The 27,137-nt window shown below is 39.3% G+C and overlaps 1 protein-coding gene across 1 annotated transcript in view; it reads left to right on the plus strand.

The window, feature by feature from the left end:
- The window catches only part of itgb2 (integrin, beta 2), a 41,918-nt gene that overhangs the window by 11,697 nt on the left and 3,084 nt on the right, over positions 1-27,137 (plus strand). Inside the window, exons 3-15 of the mRNA XM_061918577.1 lie at positions 2,001-2,098; positions 5,435-5,636; positions 6,960-7,130; positions 7,240-7,478; positions 8,383-8,541; positions 10,487-10,582; positions 10,691-10,780; positions 11,717-11,854; positions 16,102-16,292; positions 18,474-18,706; positions 22,748-22,967; positions 23,074-23,288; positions 25,733-25,899. Coding sequence (XP_061774561.1) covers positions 2,001-2,098; positions 5,435-5,636; positions 6,960-7,130; positions 7,240-7,478; positions 8,383-8,541; positions 10,487-10,582; positions 10,691-10,780; positions 11,717-11,854; positions 16,102-16,292; positions 18,474-18,706; positions 22,748-22,967; positions 23,074-23,288; positions 25,733-25,899 — 2,219 coding nt within the window. The remainder of the gene's footprint in view (positions 1-2,000; positions 2,099-5,434; positions 5,637-6,959; positions 7,131-7,239; positions 7,479-8,382; positions 8,542-10,486; positions 10,583-10,690; positions 10,781-11,716; positions 11,855-16,101; positions 16,293-18,473; positions 18,707-22,747; positions 22,968-23,073; positions 23,289-25,732; positions 25,900-27,137) is intronic.

A 27,137-nucleotide genomic window follows, 5' to 3' on the forward strand; every position in this document is an offset into this window, starting at 1 on the left:
TGTTGAAATTGTTACTGGTATTGATACTGTTGTTGATAATATTCATTTTGTTTCACGACTTTTGGATTCTGTGTCGTTTTTGTGGGCCCTCTCAATTGCTCTGTTTATTGTTGCTGTTCTGAGTGTTGCTGGGCCGGGTTTGGTTCTGGAGTTGGATTGCATTGTTATGGTATTGCTGTGTATTGTTTTGTTGGATTGAATAAATTTTCCCCCCAAAAAATACAAAAAAAAAAAAAAAAAAACACCGGGAAGACGCTGGGAAAGAAGGACACAAAACGGGATTTGCTGGAAAAAACTAGAAGGTTGACAGTTACGTGGGAGACACAGGTGTTTTTATGCTACAATCACCTGACACATGCAGGTGACTTCCATCTCACTAGCTATATTGGATCTACTTTATGTTGAATCAGGTCAGTCATTTTAAATGGGTTAGGGTTAGGCCAGGGGTCACCAACGCGGTGCCCGCGGGCACCAGGTCGCCCATAAGGACATATGAGTCGCCCGCTGGCCTGTTCTAAAAATAGCTCAAACAGAAGCACTTACCAGTGAGCTGCCTCTTTTTTTTTAACTGTATTTTTTTACTAGCAAGCTGGTCTCGCTTTGATCGACATTTTTAATTCTAAGAGAGACAAAACTCAAATAGAATTTGAAAATCCAAGAAAATATTTTAAAGAATTGGTATTCACTTGTATGAATAAATTCATTATTTTTTTTTACTTTGCTTCTTATGACTTTCAGAAAGACAATTTTACAGAAAAAATACAACCTTAAAAATTATTTTAGGATTTTTAAACACATATACCTTTTTACCTTTTAAATTCCTTCCTCTTTTTTCCTGAAAATTTAAATCAATGTTCAAGTAAATATTTTTTTTTATTGTAAAGAATAATAAATACATTTTAATTAAATTCTTCATTTTAGCTCCTGTTTTTTCGACAAAGAATATTTGTGAAATATTTTTTTAAACTTATGATTAAAATTCAAAAAAATGATTCCGGCAAATCTAGAAAATCTGTAAAATCAAATTTAAATCTTATTTCAAAGTCTTTTGAATTTCTTTAAAATAAAATTCTGGAAAATCTAGAAGAAATAATGATTTGTATTTGATAATGATTGGTCCATTTTGTTATATATTCTAACAGTGCACATTGGATTTTAACCTTTTTTAAAAATTTCATCAAAATTCTTAAATTAATCTTAATCAGGAAAAATTACTAATGATGTTCAATAAATTATTTTTTAAATTTTTTTCAAAAAGATTCGAATTAGTTATTTTTTCTCTTTATTTTTTTTGTTTGAATTTTGAATTTTAAAGAGTCGAAATTGAAGATAAACTATGTTTCAAAATTTAATTTTAATTTTTTTTCGTGTTTTCTCCTCTTTTAAACCGTTCAATTAAGTGTTTTTTTTCATTATTTATTCTCTACAGAAAAACTTCCGTAAAAGGAAAAAAAAAAAATGTACGACGGAATGACAGACAGAAATATCAATTTTTTTTATATATATAGATTTATTTACCAAAGGTACATTGAGCAAATTGACTATTTCTGGCAATTTATTCAAGTGTGTATCAAACTGGTAGCCTTTCGCATTAATCAGTACCCAAGAAGTAGCTCTGGGTTTCAAAAAGGTTGGTGACCCCTGGCTTAGGCCCTAACCTTTTTAATGAATATACAACAAATTGTGCAACTCTGGACAAGCGGTAGAAAATGGTTTGTTGAATGTTTTCACTTTGACATGAAAGGCCCTTTTTTCCATGTCTTTGCTGAATTAAATTGACTGTAATTTGATTTATAAAAGTAAAAAATAGGCCGAAACATTCAAGGCAGCGAAAACCTTTACGAGGCACTTAAAGCTCTACATCCAACATGACATTTCTTGTGACGTAAAAATAGATACAGAAAAAAAAGCCCTGTTATAGAAAACCCAAATGTCCATTGCAGGAGACGTTGGCTATCAGGGGGATACAATTTCAATTCCCAATTGTGATGTATTTGCAGGACGATGTCAAAAAGAAGAGGTTTGCTCCAAATCCATGATAAACTCCTGCAATGACTGTGTCACATCTGGGCCGTACTGTGCTTGGTGCCAACAGCTGGTATGTTACTTCTTCATTTCCCTTCTAACATTTCATTAGCTTGGCTGTGTTGGATTTAAGATTAACTGGTGTAAAGAGAAAAAAATGTTTTTTTCTGCAGAAAATATTTGGCTTGCAACAGGCAATCAACTGCAAACATTAAGTGTATATACCGTATTTTTCGGATTATAAGTCGCTCCAAAGTATAAGTCGCACCAGCCGAAAATGCATAATAAAGAAGGTAAAAAACATATATGTCGCACTAGAGTGAGTATAAGTCGTGTTTTTTGGGGAAATTTATTTAATAAAATCCAACACCAAGAAGAGACATTTGAAAAGCATCTTCAAAAATAAATATAGAATAGTGATTGCCGTGTTCTGCTGCATATTTCACTACTTTCAGCTTGTAACCTGCAGTATATGATTTCGTTTTCGGTGCCATTTTTGTTCAGCCCTTCTCAGTTTTTATGAGTTACCGGCAATTTTGAAATGATCAATTTTCATAGGTACGGAAGTAGTATCAGGTAGCATCTTTTTTTCACAATGCACTTCTGCCATGACCTGCCCCCGTCCAATTTTTCTTGGTTGGCGTGTGGGTGTGACGATTGCTGATATACGCCTAGTCTCTTACGTGAATGAGATAAATAATATTATTTGATATTTTACCGTAATGTGTTAAAAAATTCACACATAAGCCTCTCCAGAGTATATGTTGCAACCCCGGCCAAACTATAAAAAAAAACTGCGACTTCTTATCCGAAAAATACGGTACACTCCAAGTTTAATGTAACCCATTATTCTATATTGCGCAATCGTGCCATTGACTTTTTGATTGATTGAAACTTTTATTAGTGGATCGCATAGTACAGTAAATATTCCGTACAATTGACCACTAAATGGTAACACCCGAATAAGTTTTTCAACTTGTTTAAGTCGGGGTCTACGTTAATTAATTCATGACCCCAAAGCTAGCTGAAATTCTGGAGGCACGCAGAGTGGAAGCAAATGGGGCCAGTCCGGGAACAGCTCAGTGGGCGATTAAGTTTGTCAGGTGGCCAGCCTCACAGCAGCAGCAAGGGCATCCAGTCCCTCCTGTCAGCTGGCGGCGAGTGGAACATGAGGGCTGATCTAGATCGTCAGTTGAAGTTCCTTCAAGAGATTACAACAACCTTGTTACGCCCAGACATTGTCCTGTGGTCCACCTCTAGTAAAAATGTCATCATGGTAGACCTAACGGTATCATGGGAAGAGGGAATGGAGGCTGGCTTTGAAAGAAAGAGGGACAAGTATTCAGAGCTGGCAAGCAAGTACGCACAAGCAGGATGGAGGCCCTCCATCTATCCAGTAGAAGTTGGCTGTAGATGCTACACTGAAGTGTCCACCCAGCGGTTCCTAAAGTCCCTCGGGATCAAAGGCTCCAATCTAAAGACGGCCCTCAAAGCCCTGGCAGAGGAGGCAGAACAAGGGAGCTTCTGGTTGTGGCTCAGAAGAAACGACAAGGCTTAGGGAAAGCAGGGCGCGTAGACAGGAAGTAGCATGGGTCTCGGGGTGCTGGAATAGCAGCACCCTGAGACCCATGTTAAGGTATGCGGTCAGGCCCATGCTTGACTCAGGGAGATAGACGTCCCTGCCATGCATAGTCCCTTAGGACTCTTTCCATATACACAACAGCAATAACACCGGGGTTGGAATGTGGGTACAGTATGGATCCTTTAGCTGGCTGCAGGGGGCGGCAGGGAGACGTCCCTGTCGCTGCTTCACCACCCAGAGATGTTCCGGGATTAAAGGAGCGAAACATCCGTAAAGGGTGGCTCCCGGCTGATGACCCTGCAGCCAGCACCACATGGCACTGTCGGAGGTGCGTCAGGCAGTAATGCCCTGCAAGTGTTGACTTGTGCTTACACCTGTTTACACCCTGGTGCGGTAGTCAGTAGACTGGGGTGTAAGACTCTGTTATGCGTCTAAGCCAGCTTCCCGTAGCTTGTAGGCCGTTTAGGGTTGTTACAAACTGGGCTAGTTAGCTCAATACAGCTGGCAAGCATGTACACGACATCTAAAATTACAAAGTTACCCTGTTCTAATTGGTGGACACATCCCTCTAACAGGGACAATCTCTCAATGAAAAGGTTCCAAGAAGAACATGAAGCCATATTCACAATTTTTTTTCACTGAGTCAAGTTTTTGCTGTCCTTAGAGCAGGGACCAGCATGAGTCTACCATGAATTGACTAACGTGGACCCCAACTTAAACAAGTTGAAAAAGTTATTTGGGTGTTACCATTTAGTGGTCAATTGTACGGAATATGTACTGTACTGTGCTATCTACTAATACAAGTTTTAATCAATCAATCAATACATCAGCAACTTAGTTAGCAGCTAGCTAGCCAAAGGTGAAGCGATGAAACACCAAAGAGAGCAAGTGCTTTGTAAATTGGATAAAACTACATAATGTGTTGAAGAAGGACTAAATAAGGCTATAATATATTTAGAAGCACACAAAATAGAAAAATAGCACTTAGTAGCTTTGATGACAAAGGCGCACAGTGAGAAAACAGCAGCAGGGTGAACATTTTTTTTTTCTTTGTCCGAAGAAACTATAGAAGTTACTAAATTTCTCCCCAAAATTTAAAAATCCGCCATTCACATCATGTCTGGTAAGGGGATATTCTTTCAAAAAAAAAAAAAAAAAAAAAGGGTATAGTAAGGGAAGCGTCTGAAAATATGGGAACTAAATTGTTACCAAGAAAATATCTTCACCAATGGGTTTCTAAAGGTGTCTAATAGAATGTCCTAAAAAGTTGAAATTCAAGTCCTGGGGAAACCCTCATAAAAAACTGCACAAAGTCGGGGTACCAATAATCAATTTTTTAAAATTTGAAAATGCTTAATTTGGCCTTATTAACTTGTGAAGGGTCAAACTAGGGTTTTTATTATGATCCTGAGTTCATTTATAGCTTTTTTTTCTATCAAAAGTAAAAAATAAGTATTTCTCTATAGTGCGAGCTCAGAAATAACGCAATCCGTATTTTATGGACCCCAACGACCACGTAATATCGAACTTAGAGTGTAATATCAGGTATATATGTTATAAGTAGATATTTAGCAATATGAACATTTCATATCATGGCTTGTATAGTCTCCACTAAACTTTTTAAAATCTGCACTGCTAAAGGTAAATAAACAGTGGTCATATTGAATGTTTGTCTAGTAACCTAAAGGGGGAGATCATCTAAGTGAATCAGTTGCCGTTTTTCTTCCTTTGTTTTGCTTTGACTTTAGACTATTTTAGACAGTGCACAAAAAGGCAATTCAAATAATATTTTTGAACATTCTCACCTAAGTCTTGTTTACTGTATAGAATTTTACCAAAGCTGGTGAGCAAGAGGCGGCACGCTGTGAAACCCGAGCTAAGCTGAGAGAACGAGGTTGCCGTGAAGAAGAAATCATCTACCCTCCAAGTGTTCAAGAAATTTTGAAGGCAGAATCTTTGTCCAATTCATTCAACATGCAAGAGCCTGTTCAGTTGAGTCCACAGAAGATAAGTCTCAAACTGCGACCTGGTGAGTTTGATTTCATATTCCCGATATAAATTAAATTTTACACATACTGACAAATAAAATGCAGGTTTTTGTACTCCCCACTTTTAGTGGGATTCGTTTTTATTACTCCCCCCTTTTCAAATGATTCGGTTTTTATACTCCCCACTTTTCATATGCTTCTGTTTTTATACTTTCCACTTTTCATATTATTCGATTTTCATAACCCCCACCTATTCCCCATGATTTGGTCTTCATACTCCCCACTTTACGTTTTATTTGGTTTTCGCACTCTGAGGTGGCGACTTGTCCAGGGTGTACCCCGCCTTCCGCCCGATTGTAGCTGAGATAGGCGCCAGCGCCCCCCGTGACCCTAAAAGGGAATAAGCGGTAGAAAATGGATGGATGGACTCTCCAATTTTCATATCATTCGGATTTCATACTCCCCAGCTTTCATATGATTTGGTTTTCATACTTCCCACTTAACGTTTCATTTGGTTTTTGTTCTCTCCACTTTTCATGATTCGGTTTTCAAACTCCCCACTTTTCATATGATTTGGTTTTCGTACTCTACACTTTTTCTGTTATTCTGTTTTTCATACTTCTCACTTTTCTTGTGATGTGGTTTTCTGTTATGATTCGGTTTTCGTACTCTACACTTTTTGTGTGTATCAGTTTTCATACACCCCATTTTTTGTATGATTTGGTTTTCGTACTCTACACTTTTTGTGTGTATCAGTTTTCTTACTACCCACATTTCTTATGATTCGGTTTTCGTACTTTTAGTGTGATTAATTTCTCATACGGCCCACTTTTTCTATGATCCGGTTTTCGTACTTTCCCTTTTTCATATGATTCGGTTTTCACACTACCCACTTTTCGTATAAGTAGGCTTTCGTACTCTACACTCATAGCAAAATGTGTTTTTTATTCCCCATTTTTTATACGATTTGGTTTTCGTACTCTCCACTTTTTGTATGAGTCAGTGTTTGACAAACATTTTCACCAGAATTTTGCCTCGGCTTTCATATTTTGTCACATTTATCCTACTGCCGAACATTATGTGTATCAATCCGCGGAATGGAGTGACCAAACAAGACCCCTATGAGTTGGTGACTCAAGTCTCTGTGATTTTTTTGTTGGGTAAGAAATGATCCACCATATTGATAAAGAAGGTAAGAACCACTGTTAAATAAAAATAAAACTTATAGCAGAGTACGAAGGTGGCTCTTCCCTCCCCTCCACAATTTATGCTCATTGCTGTCTTTGCCAACTACTGAATATGTGTCATTGTTCACGTGTATTGGTTTTGCAGGTTTTGTTTTTCCTTTACTTTTGTGTTCACAGGGCTTCCAACCACATTCAGCGTTTCGTTTAAAAGAGTTGAGGGTTATCCAGTTGATCTCTACTACCTGATGGACCTGTCTTTCTCCATGAGAGATGACTTAGAAAATGTTAAAGGACTCGGGAAGGATCTTTTGGCCGCTCTAAAGAAAATTACTCAACATGCTCAAATTGGTAATATATCGCATTCTTTATATCACCGTTGTAATTATCTTGTACACGTGTCGGGTTGCAATTAGAGGAATCATTAACTATGGGACTACTTAAATTCCTGTAACTGCAGGTTTTGGTGCCTTTGTTGATAAGACTGTCCTTCCATACACAAACACCAACAAGAACAAGCTGCAGAAGCCCTGTGATGAGAATTATGCGTGTCAAGCTTCATTTGGCTATCGGCATGTGCTTAGTATGACGCCAAGGAGTGACGAGTTCAGAAACGTGGTGACAGAGCAGTCCATTTCTGGGAACTTGGATTCTCCTGAAGGGAGTCTTGATGCCATGATGCAAGCGGCTGTATGTGGGGTAAGCATTAAAAATATAAACAATATTAAGCTTATTCAGTAAGCGAGCCTTCTGGGTAATGTCGTACACTTCCTAGTTGACATGTGTTTATATATTTATCCAACACATTTTAATTTGCAATGCTGACTTAGCAATTACATGACAAAAACGTTGAAGTTTGCATTAAATCGTTTCCACCGGGTACTCTGGCTTCCTCCCACCTCCAAAGACATGCACCTGGGGATAGGTTTATTGGCAACACTAAATTGGCCCTAGTGTTTGAACGTTGTCTATCTGTGTTGGCCCTGTGATGAGGTGGCGACTTGTCCAGGATGTACCCCGCCCCTTCAGCCCGAATGCAGCTGAGATAGGCTCCAGCATCCCCCGCGACCCCAAAAGGGACAAGTGGTATAAAATGGATGAATGGGTGGATGGAGATTGTTACCAAAATTCTCAGTATCGCTTAGCACTAATTAAGTTTGTACTGGGAAGTAATGTTATATATGCAGTTTAGTGTAGTAATTAGTGCAATGAATTCCACAATGGAGAGACCATACAACCCTAAGACAAATGCATAGCACAACATAAGAGTGCAGTTTGTTTGGCCCAGTCAACAGCTCATGTGCATCTCAAGATGTACGGACATTCCTTTGAGGACAAAGATGTCCAAATTCTGGTTAAGAAGGGCTTGCTGGCTTGTGAAAGAAGCCAACTCTGTTAAACTAGAAATGCCAGGCTTACGTCATCACCTATTGTCTGCTTACAACAATGTCCTAACATCTCTCCCCCAAACATTGTCTCCATCCACAGAATGTGTGGCCACTAATGAGTTGTTTAGTTACCAGTCACGCAACCCAGATTTTTTGCAAGTTGTGTCAATCTTCTTGTGTGAAAATTAATTTAAAATTTCCTTTTTTTTTGCTAGAGTAAAATAGGTTGGAGGAACAGTAGCACTCGACTACTTGTGCTGGCAACGGATGATGGATTCCATATGGCGGGAGATGGAAAACTGGCAGGCATTCTGGAGCCAAACGATGAGCAGTGTCACATGACAAACAACCTGTACACCAAGACCAACCTGATGGTATGTAAGGGCACACCACAAGGGTTGGCATTTTGAAGCAGGACAGAAAGGTACACCTAAGGCAGGGCTATTTAACGAAGTTGGGGAGGTACATTTACAGAAAGCAAAGGACCATGAGGCCTCACTTCTCGCTCCTGTTTTCTATATTCCAAAGAACCAAAGTTCTCTACAGTAGACAGTTGATTTTAGTCTAATTATTTTGTCAAGTTACAGGAGCGCTTTGCTGATATAAGGACACTATGCAAAAAAAATAGTCAAAGATCATATCTATGACAGCTGTTCAGCGATGGATTCAAATAACCTGGACTCGGTTAAATACCGACACCAGTTAAATAGCCCAATTGATGAAAAAGAGAGGAACTAGAATGGAAACTTAAAGAACACTATAACTAAAGAAGTTGAACTAATGACTACTGACTGCATCTGAAGTAATAAGCAAACGACAGCAACATCTTACTTACATAGATCACATTACCAAAATAATTTGTAACGGTCAAAAAGGAGAGGCGCAAATAGGTGTCTTGAGGAACGCCTCAGTTATGTAAATCATAAGTTATGACTCCAGTATTCTATTTGCTAGCAAAATGTCGGTGTGTTTACAGTGGTCCAAGTTCCTCTATACAATAGGAGCGCTCTAATGTTTTTAGGAATTTGCTTCAAAAATGTTTGTCTCCGAAGATTTAAGATGAACTTTGGAGACAGTATGTTATCCTTTTCGGGCCGGATTTGGCCCCCAGGTCGCCAGTCGAATAGCCATGCACTAAAGCAGGGGTGCCCACACTTTTTCTGCAGGCGAGCTACTTTTCAAATGACCAACTCGAGAGGATCTCCCTCATTCTTATATATCATTTATATTTATTCATTTATGAAAGAGACATTTTTGTTAACAAGTTGGTTGGTTTTTGGCATCATATTTATCCAGCTTCCATACACTTTACAAGAAAAACATTAGCGGCAAATTCCGTAGCTTGCTTGATTGACATTCACGGCACCCGAAGGTCTTGTGAGATGACGCTGGCTGCTGCGAGATCATTATTATGAATAATTGACCAAGAGGAAGGCGAGAAACACTTTTTATTTCAACAGACTCAAGCGCCGTAATTTCCGTCAAAACTCTAAAGGCCGATTGCACATTTCCTATCTTCACAATAAAAGCCCTGCTTCATGCTGCCTGCGCTAACAAAATAAGAGTCTCAGAAAGCTGGCGTGCACAAGTGATCGCTTGTGTACGCCAGCTTTCTGAGCGATCGCTTGTGCACGCCAGCGTTCTGAGCGCTTGTGCACGCCAGCTTTCCGAAACTCTTTATTTTGTTAGCGCAGGCAGCATGAAGCAGAGCTTTTATTGTGAAGATAGGAAATGTGCAGTCGGTCTTTAGGCTTTTGACAGATGGTACGGCGCGAGAGTCTTTTGAAATAAAAGGCGTTTCTCGCCTTCCTCTCGGTCATTTTTTCATAATATTGATCTCGCAGCAGCCAGCGTCATCTCACAAGACATTTGGGTGCCGTGAATGTCAATCAAGTGACGTCTTGGTGAAGATTGATGATCGCTAATTTTTAGCTCTATTTTTTTAAAAGCCTGGATGGAGATCGACTGACACACTCCTCGCGGTCGACCGTCCGGTGTTGTGCCAAATTATGCACCCCCGCCGTAAAATGCACCCCCTGGCGGGAGCGCGCTTACATCACTCGGTTGCGTCACCCGTCTCGAAAAGTAGCTGTGCATAATTCGGCACAACACCAGGAGCTCGCGATCGACGTAATGGGCACCCCTGCACTAAAGTGTACATTGTTGATCCTGTGGACTAATTCACAGAAGCACAAAATAGACACACTTTGGTGAAGCAGCAGTGCTAATAGAGACCACTCTGCGGACCCTTATGTAACTCAGAGTTTGATATTCAAACTAATCAACATTATGTTATGTTTTAAATGTATTCATGTACAGGACTACCCATCTGTTGGTCAACTAGCAATGCAGTTGGAAGAAAACAATATTCAACCAATCTTTGCTGTGACAAAAGATGTGGAAAACATGTACAAGGTAAACAAATGTCATCACGTATTCATAGTAAAGCCATTTGATTTATGCTATGTACCATGGTCGTGGCTGCGGAATGATTCCTAAAACAAATGTTGACTTTAATCCTAGCAACTTTCGAAGATGATTCCAAAATCTGAGGTGGGAGTTCTGTCGCACGATTCGAACAATGTGGTCCAGTTGATTGAAAGTGCATACAATGTAAGTTTTGACTTGTTGCTATTTTCTTTTTCATGATTAAGAACTAGGGTTGGGCATCGCAGGTAAAAGGGCCTTACATTCCAATTCTCCCAGAATCGATTTTATTATATACATTTTTAAACGTAGATTCCTATTTTCCATGCTTGGTCCGCCGACTGGAAAAATTAGCTGCTTCAGAGTTGGCTAAGCGGCTAAATGTATCTCAATATATTGTGAGGAGCCACTCCCTAAGTCAATATTCCTCCATTGTGGCAAATAAACCACACATCTTATGTACTATTATAACTAGAAGACTAAACATTTTATACCCAGAGGAAGAAAAAGTAGAAGCAGGCAAGCTAATTGCTAAGCTAACATGCTAAACTGCTTAAAGAAAATGTAAGAAATAAGTTCTAAGTAAAGTTTAAGAATTGTAAATGGAAGCGTGTAACTACAGAAAATAAGAAACTAGCTTGAATATTGTGTTGATATAGTCTCATTGTCAATAAAGCTCACCGTAAAAAAAAACAAAAACATGTTTTGACAGTAAATACCTGTGATCGATATAAGCAGACCTCATTCATGGAAGATCGGAATCTGTAGTATAAAACTTTAATAGGAACATGTCTGTCTGTAACACAAACAACCGGATATGTGGAAATGTTTTTTATTAACATATTTAAAACTAAATTGAAACTTTTGTGAATTGTACCCCTGTGGAAATAAACTTCTTAACATTTGCATTAAACTTGTGATGATTGATAGTTATACACTGCTTGAAAATAGCCTTGTGACAAATTTATAGGACATTTTAGACCCTGCTTCTTAAACAATTAAAAATTGACAATCTCTGTGAAGTGCAATACAGATTGCAGCTGGAATCATCTCAATTTAAAGGATGCCTATCCCTATTAAGAGCAAATACTTGTTTTTACCCCAAAACAAATTGTATTCCAGAGGTTGTCCTCCAAAGTTACCCTAACTCACGACAATCTGCCTGAAAATGTAAGAGTTGCCTACACCCCTCGATGTGCAGACGCACGACAAGAAGGAGACAACGAGGGAGTTTGTGACAACGTCCTTGTGGGACAGAAGGTAAGCTCATATTTCATTTCTAAGATGTGAATTGTGTGTCTTTGCTAAAGGCTAATCTGGTTTTACAGGGGTGCCCTTATTTAGGAGCGTCCCAACTACCAAGTTTTTAAAGATACAAACCGTCTCTATTCCGATGTAGTTTTTTTTTAGTTGCGAGATACAAACCCCGTTTCCATATGAGTTGGGAAATTGTGTTAGATGTAAATATCAACAGAATACAATGATTTGCAAATCATTTTATCATTTTCAACCCATATTCAGTTGAATGCACTACAAAGACAAGATATTTGATGTTCAAACTCATAAACTTTATTTTTTTTTGCAAAAAATAATGAACTTAGAATTTCATGGCTGCGACACGTGCCAAAGTAGTTGGGAAAGGTCATGTTTACCACTGTGTTACATTTCCTTTATTTTTAATAACATTCAGTAAACTGAAGAAACTAATTGTTGAAGCTTTGAAAGTGGAATTATTTCCCATTCGTGTTTTATGTAGAGCTTCAGTCGTTCAACAGTGCGGGGTCTCCGCTGTCGTATTTTATACTTGCGCCACACATTTTCGATGGGAGACAGGTCTGGACTGCAGGCAGGCCAGGAAAGTACCCGCAATCTCTTTCTACAAAGCCACGTTGTTGTAACACGTGGCTTGGCATTGTCTTGCTGAAATAAGCAGGGGCGTCCATGATAACGTTGCTTGGAAGACAACATATGTTGCTCCAAAACCTGTATGTACCTTTCAGCAATAATGGCGCCTTCACAGATCTGTAAGTTACCCATGCCTTGGGCACTAATACACCCCCATACAATCACAGATGCTGGCTTTTGAACTTTGCGCCTATAACAATCCGGATGGTTATTTTCCTCTTTGTTCCGGAGGACACCACATCCACAGTTTCCAAATATAATTATAAATGTGGACTCGTCAGACCACAGGACAAGTTTCCACTTTGCATCAGTCCATCCTAGATGAGTTCAGGCCCAGCGAAGTGGGCGGCGTCTCTGGGTGCTGTTGATAAATGGCTTTGGCTTTGCATAGTAGAGTTTTAACTTGCACTTACAGATGTAGCAACCAACTGTAGTTACTGACAGTGGTTTTATGATGTGTTCCTGAGCCCATGTGGTGATATCCTTTACACACTGATGTCGGTTTTTGATGCAGTACCGCCTGAAAGATCAAAGGTCTGTTATATCATCGCTTACGTCCAGTAATTTCTCCAGATTCTCTGAACATTTTGCTGATTTTACGGACCGTAGATGGTAAAATTCCTAAATTCCTTGCAATAGCTCGTTGAGAAATGTTGTTCTAAAACTGTTCGACAATTTGCTTACAAAGTGGTGACCATTGTTCCATCCTTGTTTGTGAATTACTGAGTATTGCATGGAAGCTGCTTTTATACCCAAACATGGTGTTACTCCCTCCGAGGTCTTAATCAAGACTCAAGTTGTTCGTTTTTCTCAAACAGGCATTTATTTCAGCCATGCCTTCTTCTCCTCCCAAATGATGCCAAAAAATGCCAAACAAATGCCGTCAGAACTAATGAATAAGAAAAACAGAACTTACAATTAGTCTGACATCAAATAAAAGAAAACACATAGATTTCACATTCATTATGACAAAGAATCATACCTCATTGGCCTCACAAACTCAGAGGGAATACAGTTTATTTTCCAGCCGAGACTCCATTAACCTCTTTCATCAAATGTTTGCTGTCTCATGCTGCTTCCCTTATTCCGTCACATATTAATTGTCCCCCCAACAATGTGACCAAACCGGAAACAAAATATATTCCTCTCCAATTTACATGGGTTTTGTAACAAAAATAAAGTTAACAAATACTTGCATGAAATAACCAAATAAAATAAATTTTTAATCACATTATATGCAAATATGAACTGAATATTTATACATTGTATTTATTTATTATAACCAACTAGGAAATTATATAACATTTATACAATGTGCTTCAGTTAGCAGCTACACATGGCACCCACCTGTTCCCAATTAGCCTGCACACCTATGAAATGTTCCAAATAAGTGTTTGATGATCAGTATTTATTGCCACCTTTCCCAACTTCTTTGTCACGTGTTGCTGGCATCAAATTCTAAAGTTAATGATTATTTGCAAAAAACAAATGTTTTTCTGTTTGAACATCAAATATGTTGTCTTTGTAGCATATTCAACTGAATATGGGTTGAAAATTATTTGCAAATCATTGTATTCCGTTTATGTTTACATCTAACACAATTTCCCAACTCATATGGAAACGGGGTTGGCAAAATTTGGTTTACGAGGCAGCTTCAGACACCTTTCTGCTAGTTGGCGTAGACAATGGAACAGTGAGCACGTTTATATATGTGGTTACATCAATGGATAGCTCGACGCAGATGCAGGTTAGCAAGTGCAAAGATCGTTATTGGATTATTAGCTAGACGGAAGAGCAGGGCTGAAGGAGTTGATAAAGTTTTAAGTTATTCCAATCAGCCATTCTCTTTCATCTCCATCAAGGCATTTAATCACAGTACATTCTATTGTATTGTGTTTTTATATCAGTAAATTTTTACAATTACTTACTGTAAAGATACTTGTGAATATTGTAATTGAGCAAGTTAATTTTATTCTCAATGGTTGTTTGATTTGTTTATTTGAGTGTTGTAGATTTTTTAAGGTAGAACAATCTCAAAAAGGATCTGTTTATTTGTGGGGATCCCGATTAGCTGTGCTCTTATTAGCACACGTGCAAGCATGCAAAAAACCGCTTTGCACATGATCAAAATCTAATGAATCAGATTGGACTATGAAAATCCTAAATCACAGTTAGCCCAAATGATAAAAATGTAATCCTAATTAAAGTACCACAGGGCATGCCAGAAAGTCCAGTAGAGGGACCAAGTATCTTTTCATGTCGTCCTCGCTGGTTTCGGGTCCTAAATGGCTGTCAACGTGTACCAACTTTTTGGAATACCTACACAGACTTCTTCTGAGCAGGTGAGATGCATGATTTATGATCTAGAATAAATTTACAGGGAGCAAGGAAGCAAAGAATCAGCAGACCACTCAATGAAGTAAAAAATAAGTGATGTTGTTGCAATAAATAGTTTATCCGTGTTAGCACTTATAACAACAATACCACTAATACTTGGTTAATATTCAGGTCACGAAATGTAAATTGTAAGTATTGTTGGCACTTTTTGAATGGTTATTTATCGAATTGTATGGCCGGAATAGTGGCATGCCCATTGGCTCCGCTGTAAGCGGACTTTTATCTATTTTCGTTTAATATTTATAATACTTTTTTTTTAAACCATCCGTCGTCATGTCTTTCATAAGGATTGTGAACGGTAGGCAAAATTAAAAAAAAAAAAGTGCAGTTCCCCTTTAATGGCAATTAGTATTATGCTCCAATCAGATGGCTTCATCTGACCGGGATCTTCAGCTCCCACTGGATCGCTTCGCAGCCGAGTGTGAAGCGACCGGAATGAGAATCAGCACCTCCAAGTCCGAGTCCATGGTTCTCGCCCGGAAAAGGGTGGAGTGCCATCTCCGGGTTGGGGAGGAGAGCCTGCCCCAAGTGGAGGAGTTCAAGTACCTAGGAGTCTTGTTCACGAGTGGGGGAAGAGTGGATCGTGAGATCGACAGGCAGATCGGTGTGGCGTCTTCAGTAATGCGGACATTGTATCGATCCGTTGTGGTGAAGAAGGAGCAGAGCCGGAAGGCAAAGCTCTCAATTTACCGGTCGATCTACGTTCCCATCCTCACCTATGGTCATGGGCGTTGGGTCATGACCGAAGGGATAAGATCACGGGTACAAGCGGCCGAAATGAGTTTTCTCCGCCGTGTGGCGGGGCTCTCCCTTAGTGATAGGGTGAGAAGCTCTGCCATCCGGGAGGAACTCAAAGTAAAGCCGCTGCTCCTCTACATCGAGAGAAGCTAGATGAGGTGGTTCGGGCATCTGGTCAGGATGCCACCCGAACGTCTCCCTAGGGAGGTGTTTAGGGCACGCCCAACCGGTAGGAGGCCACGGGGAAGACCCAGGACACGTTGGGAAGACTGTCTCCCGGCTGGCCTGGGAACGCCTCGGGATCCCCCGGGAAGAGCTAGACGAAGTGGCTGGGGAGAGGGAAGTCTGGGCTTCCCTGCTTAGGCTGCTGCCCCTCCGACCTGACCTCGGATAAGCGGAAGATGATGGATGGATGGATGGATGAGTATTTTACTCTTTTAATTATTCAAAACCCCTTTTTTCCACAGATATCTTTCGACGTGACAGTAACAGCAGACGCGTGCATTAACAACAAGTCATTCTCTATCAGACCACTTGGTATTAAAGACACGTTGACAGTGGAATTGTCCACAAACTGTGAGTGTCAATGTAAGAACCCCAGTGAAAGTGAACACGCACATTGCAAGGACAAGGGAAGAATCAGCTGTGGAATTTGCAGGTAAGCTTTGCATTTTTATATCCCCCTCTCTCTCCAAACACTATTTGCAGTTTCCATATTTATTCTATTCCTTACGCACTGAATGCATTGTACCCAGAAATCATTCAATATGTTTCTGAATTTTCTTTTAATCAATTGCCGGCAATAGGACCAACTTGACCTGTTTTGAGAAGCCAAATATGTGAGCCAAAATGTTCGAACTTGTGTTTTGATCTGACTTAGGTAAGGTGTGTATAATGGTAGTACCTCAAGTAACCTTCTGTTGTTTACGTATTGCCTCGATCGTAGACATATGTGTCCCACCAATTTTGACAGGACCATGTCCTCTATGCAATGTAGAGTCTTTGCTGTCGAGCCAGCGGCTGACATCCTACCACAGTTCGAGTCCCTAATCACCCATGGTGGCAAATAAACTACATTTCTTTCAGTTAACATTATCACTGAAGGATGATGACCAGCTAAACGTGCTACACTACACTCTGTAGAATGACACAATACGCCATGCTAAGCCAGAACTCTTGAATGTAAACACGGTTGGATGGATCGATATAAATACCAACAATAAAGATACATGTTGATAATCTACGGGGATTACATTGATGTTTCCTATTTTGTCATCATCTCTTTTTTTTATAATTGTTTCATTGTTTACAAAATTCAGTAAATAATTCCCTGAGAAGATTTTAAGGGTTTAAATCAGAGACAATACTAATTTTTGCTTGTGAATATTTATTTTGCACTAATATATTTATTTTTGCTCCAAAAATTGTATGTAATAGAATTTAGTATGAAAATCATTTGAAAATTGAATTGGTATATGTTACACCGTCATCTTGTGTTAACTGACTGATTATAATAGCAATCAAATATGTTATCTTTCAATGATTTTGGAAATTTTAAGTATCAGCATTTTGTATAATACTGCCATGTAACTGTTAGTATTTGATCGATACCATAATCTGTAGTATTACTTAAAATTAGGACGATTACAATATTTTTCGCCATTAATCGCATTTTGTTTATAGTTAACTCAAAATTAATGGCCATTAATTGTATAAGGATATCATTTTTCATTAATGATGGGTGTACCTTAGAAACATTATGTTGTTGTTTTTTTAACTATGACTGACCAATTTGTATGCTTTAGAGGTATGCTTATTGTCAGGTTCAAACACTGATGACATCTATTAAACAAGACAAGAAGCAAAGAATCAAAGAAAGACAGAATTCAATTTGGCTCAATATTGAAGAGAGTCGTCTGGACACTGTACCCTTGTACAATCTCCAGCACACTCTGGCGAAAGATTGTATGCCTCCTTCCTTTATTTGGATTTCTCTGACCACATGTCCGCAGCTGCTTCCACAGGGAAGTGGGTTGTAAACAGTGTTGCCTTTGGTTACAGAACAGTTCAAAAGAAAAGGTCGTACACACTTTACAGAAAAGTTAGTAAACGAGTTCCAAAAGAGGTTTGTAAAATAGTTCAAAAAGACGTTTGTAAAACAGTTGAAAAAGGAAGTCGCCTGGAGGTAATTCTGGTCCTGCTTCTTCTTCGCTTTTATAGTCCTTAGGTCAGACAATATCTTTCTGTTTGATTATAGTACATGAAAGACATCAGGAACACCTTCAATCTTGCTTCCCACCTTATACAGTGGAGTTTTACGAGCCTTACTCTTGGTAGGTTACAAAGACAGCTTTTGCTTCTCAAAATGTAACAAAGTTTTTGTGATAACTAAGAAACAATTATTCTAACATTTATCAAACATTATGCTCTTCTAAACAGCTCACCAGAAAATGGACTAAAACACACTTTTTTTTTTACAATTAAAAAAATTACCTGCAGTGCTTTGGTGTGTCCCTGACAAAATTTAAATTCTTGCTGTAGGATAACTTGCATTCAGAGGAGAGGAGCTACACTTCCATGTTTGGATAACAAATCCGTGCATGAATAATACAAAATGTGTATTGTCACGATCAGTGACAATACACAAGTTGGACCGGATGTGATTCATAGCACGTTTTTTTTTAAGCTGTAAGATCACACAGTAACATTTAGCCTAGAATTTCAACACATCTGGTAGTGAAGCCTTACACATCCAATCTAAAACTGTCATGGCAATTCAAAAGGTTTCCTAGTGTTTGCAATTTGGGGGTTCTTAACATCTTTTTTAATTCTTATCTAGTTGCAGTCAAGGCTTTGTGGGTCAGTTCTGTGAGTGCGCCATTGGCAAAAAAGACGAGCTCACCCTGAGGTCTTCCTGTCAGAGAGACAAAGGCATTGACTGTGAGGGTCGAGGAGATTGTGTGTGTGGCAGATGCCAGTGCCACACCACAGCAAGTGGCAGCAGTTACCACGGTGACTTCTGCGAATGTGACGACGAACATTGTGAAAAGTTCCAGAATAGATTATGTGGAGGTAATGTCTTTCATTTTAAGGAAGTAGGAGTACTTTTTACATTTTAACCGATACTGTACCAATTACCGTACCTGGGAATCAATAACAATACTCAACCAGTGGCGATTGCTAAAAAATTGCAAAGGAAGCTCATTTTATCCTAAAATGTAAAAAAGAAATGTGTTATTTAGTGTTTACATTTTATTTTCAAAATATGCGCTAGAATGCATTGAAATTTTTTTCAAAATCAGCTTCTTTGCCGACAGCTGAGGTGACTTTCTTCCCATCGATTGTGGTAGCATCATAGTGCATAAAACAGTGTTTTGAAAGCTGAGTGTGCATTGACTTTATCGGGGGAGCATTGAGTGGGTTTCTCCACTGCAATCAAACTAGACAGTCATTGGATAAATGCTTGACTTTGTCCCGGTTACGCTGAGCTTCCGCATTCTAGTTGGATGATCTATCTGAGGCTGAACGTCTTTTTTGACTGACAGCAAAATGAGTGAGTCAGCAATCTTGAAATATAAACCACTTCCAGAGTAGTTTTCACTTTTCAGTCCGTTGTTTCGCGTTGATATGGAGAACTTTACAATCCTCTATGTGATGTTTTCCTTGTAAAATCTGGCATCTTTTAATATTTTATCAATTATTGGAGACAGTGCTCATGTTTAGTGGGTAGCTAAAAGTGACCTTCCCCTACTTGAAAGACCACCAACTGCCACTAATGTCAATATATGGTCCTGTTTGATTCTATGTGAATCGGTACTCGGTAGTACCCTCAGATTTTGGTCGATATCAATAAAGGTACCTAATTCAGTACTCATCCATAGTTTTAAATACAATGCATTTTTGCATTGTCTGTACAGTGTCACTCTGGCCGCACGGTAACCGAGTAGTTAACATATTGGCCGCACATCGGGAAATCAAGGGTTCAAAACTGTTTTTCAATGAGAAGTATTAGAAATACAATTTATATGTTTAATTATTCCCACATTAACTAATGCAATCACTTGCACGGGTTAAACAGTCAGTGTTGTTACTCAGCAATCCTAGAGCATATGACCGTATACTACAACTTTGTTTGGCCCCATGATGGAATTTTTTTTAGTTGTACTAAAAAATACATAAAGAGAGTCCCCAACAGGTGGGGTTCTTTATTTGGGCACTGAGTTCTGCGGAATGATTTGCAATTAAACGAGCAAGTATGTTACACTAAATCAGTGGTTCTTAACCTGGGTTCGATCGAACCCTAGGGGTTCGATGAGTCGGCCTCAAGGGTTCGGTGGAGGTCAAAACACACCCGACTCATCGTGTAAATACAAACTTCTCCCTATCAGCTGACTGATTTGCAGGTGTTTAATTTGTTGTGAGTTCATGCACTATTGGTTTTGTTGTTTGAACAAGGTGATGTTCATGCACGGTTCATTTTGTGCACCACTAAAATAAAAACATGGTAACACTTTAGTATGAGGAACATATTCACCATTAACTAGTTGCATATTAACATGCAAATTAATAACATATTGGCTCTTAACTAGTCATTATTAAGTACTTATTATTGCCTTATTCGGCATGGCCTTATAATAACCGTAACCCTTTTACCCTGACCCTAACCAAATAACTCTAAATTAAGTCTTTATCACTTAGAATATGTTCCCCTAGTGTCCAAATAACTCTAAATTAAGTCTTTGTTACTTAGGATATGTTCCCCATACTAAAGTGTTACCAAAAACATACTACTTTGTCTTGAATTTGAAAAAAACAAACATTTTATTTTTCACTAAAGAAGGGTTCGGTGAATGCGTATATGAAACTGGTGGAGTTAGGTACCGCAAACAAGGTTAAGAACCACTGCACTAAATGTTTGACCACACTGAAACCGAGACAGTGTACAAAACCAAGGAAAACTTTTGGCAAAAAATGCTCTTATCACCTTAGAAATAAAATTTACTTACTCTTAAATCAACTTCGACCATAAAAAAATACAAAGTAATATGACCTGATCAATGATGATGGATGTTTTTAAAACAAAAAGTGTAGTGTATATTGTACTCAGGTTTATATAGCAAAACTATCACATTCCATTTGCCAAAAAAACAACAACATCTATGGATCAAATTAATCTATCCATTTTCTTCGACTTATTTCGGTCAAAAGTAGAGATGGTTATTGTTTTACATTCTAACCCGATCAATACTTTTAAAATGCGGCTTAAAAGCAGTGTCCCAAACCGGTAAATAAAACTTGGAAAACATAGAAATTTGGTTTGAAACAATGTCTTTATATTTTTATGAAATGCCCACAGACACAAGACATTAAAACAATGTTAAAAACTTGTTGAATTATTTCCTGATGTTGAGCAACTTGAACTTAACGTTACAACAACATGCTTTTTGACGACATTTAATCCACACTGGGGTCTGAGGTTGATTTGGCCGTTGAATTTTGGTCATTTTCCAACTAATATTTTTCAACTCAAATACAACATTGCAGCAACATGCTTTTTAACAATGTTTATTCAATGTCAGGTTGTGACGTTGATTTGACCATTGAAATTTGGTAATTTCCCAACCAACAATGTGGATCCAACGTTAGACACCAACACTGCCTCAATTTACAAATACAACTGTTTTGCAACGTTGTTTCAAAGTCAGTTTTAAAGGAAATTTATGCATGCTCAACATTGTATCAATGATTTGTGCCTGCTGGGTTGTTGAACATAATTGTCACTTGAATACTTAAACTGTATAAATAAATCCAATCAATCCAATCCATTTTATTTATATAGCACATTTAAACAACAAGAACATTTCCAAAGTGCTGCACAGCCATGTTAAAAACAATATCAAAAACAATAATATGCTTCACCAATGACTGAATAAAAACAAAAAATAAATAAACATAAAACCAATATAAAAACAATATAAAAATAAATATGATTAAAAACAATTTTAAAGGATAAAAGCAATTAAAACAGTAAAATAGAAATCAAAATGTATAAAAAACACAGAAGAGGACAGAGGACCACACAACTCACCTAGTGTTAAAAGCCAAAGAATAAAAGTGGGTCTTACCACAAGACTTAAAACACTCCACTGTGGAAGCAGTTTGAACATGGAGGGGCAGAGTGTTCCAGATCTTAGGGTCAACCACAGAGAAGGCCCTGTCTCCCCTGATTTTAAGTCTGGTCTTGGGCATATAAAGACAACTAAGTTCACCAATATGAAATAAACCTACAAAAAATTGTCATATATCACAGGAAAACCATCAATTAGTGTGTGTGTGTGTGTGTGTGTGTGTGTGTGTGTGTGTGTGTGTGTGTGCGTGCGTGCGTGCGTGCGTATCAGTGTATATGTGGATATCCTACCTACTCAGTGGCCTAGTGGTTAGAGTGTCCGCCCTGAGATCGGTAGGTTGTGAGATCAAACCCCGGCCGAGTCATACCAAAGACTATAAAAATGGGACCAATTACCTCCCTGCTTGGCACTCAGCATCAATGGTTGGAATTGGGGGTTAAATTACCACAAATGATTCCCGGGCGCGGCACCGCTGCTGTCTACTGCTCCCCTCACCTCCCAGGGGGTGAATAAGGGGATGGGTCAAATGCAGAGGACAAATTTCGCCACACCTAGTGTGTGTGTGACAATCATTGGTACCTTAACTTAACTTACAATATGTAAATATAAATTAAAACAGATTAATGTATGTATATTTTTTGTTGAAAAATGTTTTTATGTTTTTTTCTTTTAATATGTATAGTTTTGCTGGTCCCCAGGAAAAATAGCTGCAGCATACTAATAAACTAAATTTAATATTGTACAGAACACAGAAAATTTGCAACATGTGTTTTTATGTTGGTGTTCAGAATTCTGAAGTTTGTAAATGCACCTCGCTAGCTGTGACTTTAACTGGTGCATAATAGCGATCAATTAGATGGTTTTGATTGTGTAGATAAATATCATACAATTACAATTGTTATACATTCCATTTTAATTCATATTCATGTTTTCTCCTTTTGTTTTTTGTTCCTTTCATTGCCCACACCCCTCCATTAACTTGTAGGAAATGGTAGGTGCAACTGTGGCCGATGTGAATGCTACCCAGGCTTTGATGGCTCAGCATGCCAATGCACCGTGTCAGAGGAGGGGTGCCGTACCCTGAACAACACCATTTGCTACGGCAGAGGGGTCTGCAAGTGCAACCGTTGCGAGTGTAAAGACGGATACCAGCGTCCACATTGTCAGACATGTCTTGGTTGTCCTGACCCGTGTCAAATCAAACTGTAAGGAACGAAGTCATTCAGAACATTGGACTAATCACAAACACCTATGTGAGTTGACTTCAATTATCAGGTCATACTTATCTTTTTTTATTTTTATTTATTTCAGAAATTGCATCGAATGCCTCGGCTTTGACTCGGGTCCCTTAAAAAAGAACTGCAGTCTGGTGTGCGGAGAGAACGTTTTGCATGACATGGTAGATCAGTTCACCTTTTCGAGTAAACAGTGCAAGGAAAAGGACATGGAAGGCTGCTGGATCAAATTCAAACTGGATCAGCTGGTTGGAAAGGACAGGTACAGGGCTGAAATTCTCAAACAGAGAGGTAAGATTCCAAATAAATATTTGTAATAGATTGTATCCATTTATTTAGGAGACTGAATGGTGATGTAAAATCTCATAGCACTTGTTGAAGTGGGGGGCCTGTGGACCAGATTTTGATCATTTGGGCTTACAGCAGTACTTACTTTTATTCATGCTTGAACTATACACTCGCCTACACCTTGGTGAACAGCAGGCATCTAGACAAATGCGACGTGAGGAAGTTTACATTGACACAAACAATAGTGAACCCAAAACCAGTGATGTTGGCACGTTGTGTGAATCGTTAATAAAAACAGAAAACAATGATTTGCTAATCCTTTTCAATTAATAGTCAATTGAATACACTGCAAAGAAAAGATATTTAATGTTCGAACACAGAAACTTATTTTTTTTGCAAATAATCATTAACTTAGAATTTAATGGCAGCAACACATTGCAAAAAAGTTGGCATAGGGGCATTTTTTTCACTCTGTTACATGGCCTTTCCTTTTAACAAAACTCAGTAAACGTTTGGGAACTGAGGAGACCAATTTTTTTAAAGCTTTTCAGGTGGAATTCTTTCTCATTCTTGCTCGATGTACAGCTTAAGTTGCTCAACGGTCAGGGGTCTCCGTTGTCGTATTTTATGATTCGTAAATGCGGCACAAATTTTTAATGAGAGACAGGTCTGGACTACAGGCAGGCCAGTGTAGTACCCGCACTCTTTTACTACAAAGCCATGTGGCTTGGCGTTGTCTTGCTGAAATAAGCAGAAAAAAGACGTTACTTGGATGGCAACATATGTTGCTCCAAAACCTGTATGAACCTTTCAGCATTAATGGTGCCTTCATCGATGTGTAATTTACCCATGCCTTGGGCACTAATACACCCCCATACCATTACAGATGCTGGCTTTTGAACTTTGCGCCTGTAACAATCCGGATGGTTCTTTTCCTCCTTGGTCCGGAGGACACGACGACATCCACAGCTTCCAAAAACAATTTGAAATGTGTACTCATCAGACCACAGAACACATTTACCCTTTGCATCAGTCCATCTTAGATGAGATCGGGCCCAGCGAAGCCGGTGGCGTTTCTGGGTGTTGTTGATAAATGGCTTTGGCTTTGCATAGTAGAGTTTTAACGTGCACTTACAGATGTAGCGACAAACTGTAGTTACTGACAGTGATTTTCTGAAGTATTTCTGAGGCCATGTGGCGATGTCCTTTACACACTGATGTCGGTTTTTGGTGCAGTACCGCCTGAGGGATCGAAGGTGTTGGTTTTTGGCTTTGCCGCTTGCAAGCAGTGATTTTTCCGGATTCTCTGAATCTTTTCCTGATATCTTTGACCATAGATGGTGAAATCCCTAAATTCTTTGCAATACCTCGTTGAGAAATGTTGTTCTTAAACTGTTCGACAATTTGCTCACGCATTTGTCCACAAAGTGGCGACCATCGCTCCATCCTAGTTTGTGGATGACTGAGCATTCCATGGAAGCTGCTTATATACCCAATCATGGCACCCACCTGTTCCCAATTAGCCTGTTCACCTGTGGGATGTTCCAAATAAGTATTTGATGAGTATTCCTCAACTTTATCAGTCTGTTTTGCCACTTGTGCCAGCTTTTTTGAAACATGTCGCCGGCATCAAATTCCAAATGAGCTAATATTTGCAAATAATTACAAAGTTATCCAGTTCGAATGTTAAGTAACGTGTCTTTGCAGTCTATTCCATTGAATATAGGTTGAAAAGGATTTGCAAGTCAGTGTATTCTGATTTTATTTACGATTTACACAACATGCCAACTTCACTGGTTTTGGGTTTTTTTACTTGTCAATGCCATGTTTTTAGCTGCTCAATTTCAACTTACTTCCAATTACACTTCTTAGACTTTACCAAACATATTTCTTCTGTTGTTTCAAGCTAGCTAATTGGCTTTGTCTTAATGATTAGCACGCCTACTCCTGCTGGCTCTCTCTTATTCAGCATGTAACATGTTAACCCTCGCTCTCCAGTGATGGTACTTGTAAAACATGTATGCTGCAATGGAGTTGAGGATTATTAAATTAGGGGAGCGGATCCACACTGCGTATGGTCATGCACAGTTAGCTTCTGTCAGCCGAGGAACCAAAAATACGTAAAGTGTCAGCCAGAGAAGAACGGCATTGAAAAGCAGTAATCGATATTGGCCTGTCGATCGATCATTGCATTTTTACTAAAGTCTCTATCAATGGACAACATGAAACCATGCAATTTAAAAATATATCAAATGCTACTGTGTTAAGCAAAGTAACGAGTTACTGTAACGCCGTTACTTTCGGCAATAAATAGTATTATAACGCGTTACTGTTACTACATGATGCACTACTGCGTTGTGTTACGTTATTTTTTATGTAGTATCGGCTAGAAACGGAGAAGATCTGAGTGTGTTTCTGCCTAATACCAGATGCAACTTTTTTCCTAGAATGTCCAGAACCACCTAACGTCTTGGCCATCATCGGAGGCTCCATTGCATCAGTGGCTCTCATTGGCATCGTGTTGTTATTGCTTATCAAGTTACTCATCCACATGAAGGACCTGAAAGAGTTCAGGAAGTTTGAAAATGAAAAGAAGAAATCCAAGTGGGCAGAGGTATAATCACATCCACCACTCACACTTAAAAAATACATGTATGAAACTATTGACCAATATTTATCCCATACAATATCAGCACGAATAATACATATGTTTAATAATTTGTAGTGTGCAGTGTTACAAAAATGTTTAATCAAGCGAAATTAGTCAAACTTATAACATTGGTACCACGGGTGTCCCGAACCGATAATTATTTTAGAGATCGGGTGGATAGCAGCAAAAAAACAAGTATGATGTGATATGTAATATGACACCGGTGTGCATCTAAAATGTCCGACATAAGCCCTGATACAAGCACACCTGCAGCGTGTTTACCTGTGCAAAGCTGAACAGCCAATTAATATCTAAATGTCATCTAATAAGAACACAAAGTTGGTATTTTCTTTTATTTTAGTCAAGGCATTTAAAAAAGGTAAACAGTGTAGGTTATAGGCTACTAGGAGCCAGCAGCTAAGCACACAATAGCACACAAGCCAGACATACTTAGTAAGTGTCTATAACTGAACAATATCCATCCATCCATCTTCTCCCGCTTATCCAAGCTCGGGTCGCGGGGGCAGCAGCCTAAGCAGGGATGCCCAGACTTCCCTCTCCCCAGCCACTACGTCCAACTCTTCCGGGGGGAACCCGAGGCGTTCCCAGGCCAGCCGGGAGACATAGTTTTCCCAACGTGTCCTGGGTTATCCCTGTGGCCTCCTACCGGTTGGACGTGCCCTAAACTCCTCCCTAGGGAGGCGTTCGGGTGGCATCCTGACCAGATGCCCGAGCCACCTCATCTGGCTCCTCTCGATGTGGAGGAGCAGCGGCTTTACTTTGAGCTCCTCGCGGATGGCAGAGCTTCTCACCCTATCTCTAAGGGAGAGCCCCGCCACCCGGCGGAGGAAACTCATTTCGGCCGCTTGTACCCAGGATCTTGTCCTTTCTGTCATGACCCAAAGCTCATGACCATAGGTGAGGATGGGAATGTAGATCGACTGGTAAATTGAGAGCTTTACCTTCCCGGCTCAGCTCCTTCTTCACCACAACAGATCTATACAGCGTCCGCATTACTGAAGACGCTGCACCGATCCGCCTGTCGATCTCACGATCCACTCTTCCCTCCCTCGTGAACAAGACTCCAAGGTACTTAAACTCCTCCACTTGGGGCAGGGTCTCCTCCCCCAACCCGGAGAAGGCACTCCACCCTTTTCCGGGCGAGAACCATGGACTCAGACTGGGAGGTGCTGATTCTCATT

The sequence above is a fragment of the Nerophis ophidion genome, linkage group LG13 (assembly GCF_033978795.1).
Source record: "Nerophis ophidion isolate RoL-2023_Sa linkage group LG13, RoL_Noph_v1.0, whole genome shotgun sequence".
Taxonomy (NCBI): domain Eukaryota; kingdom Metazoa; phylum Chordata; class Actinopteri; order Syngnathiformes; family Syngnathidae; genus Nerophis; species Nerophis ophidion.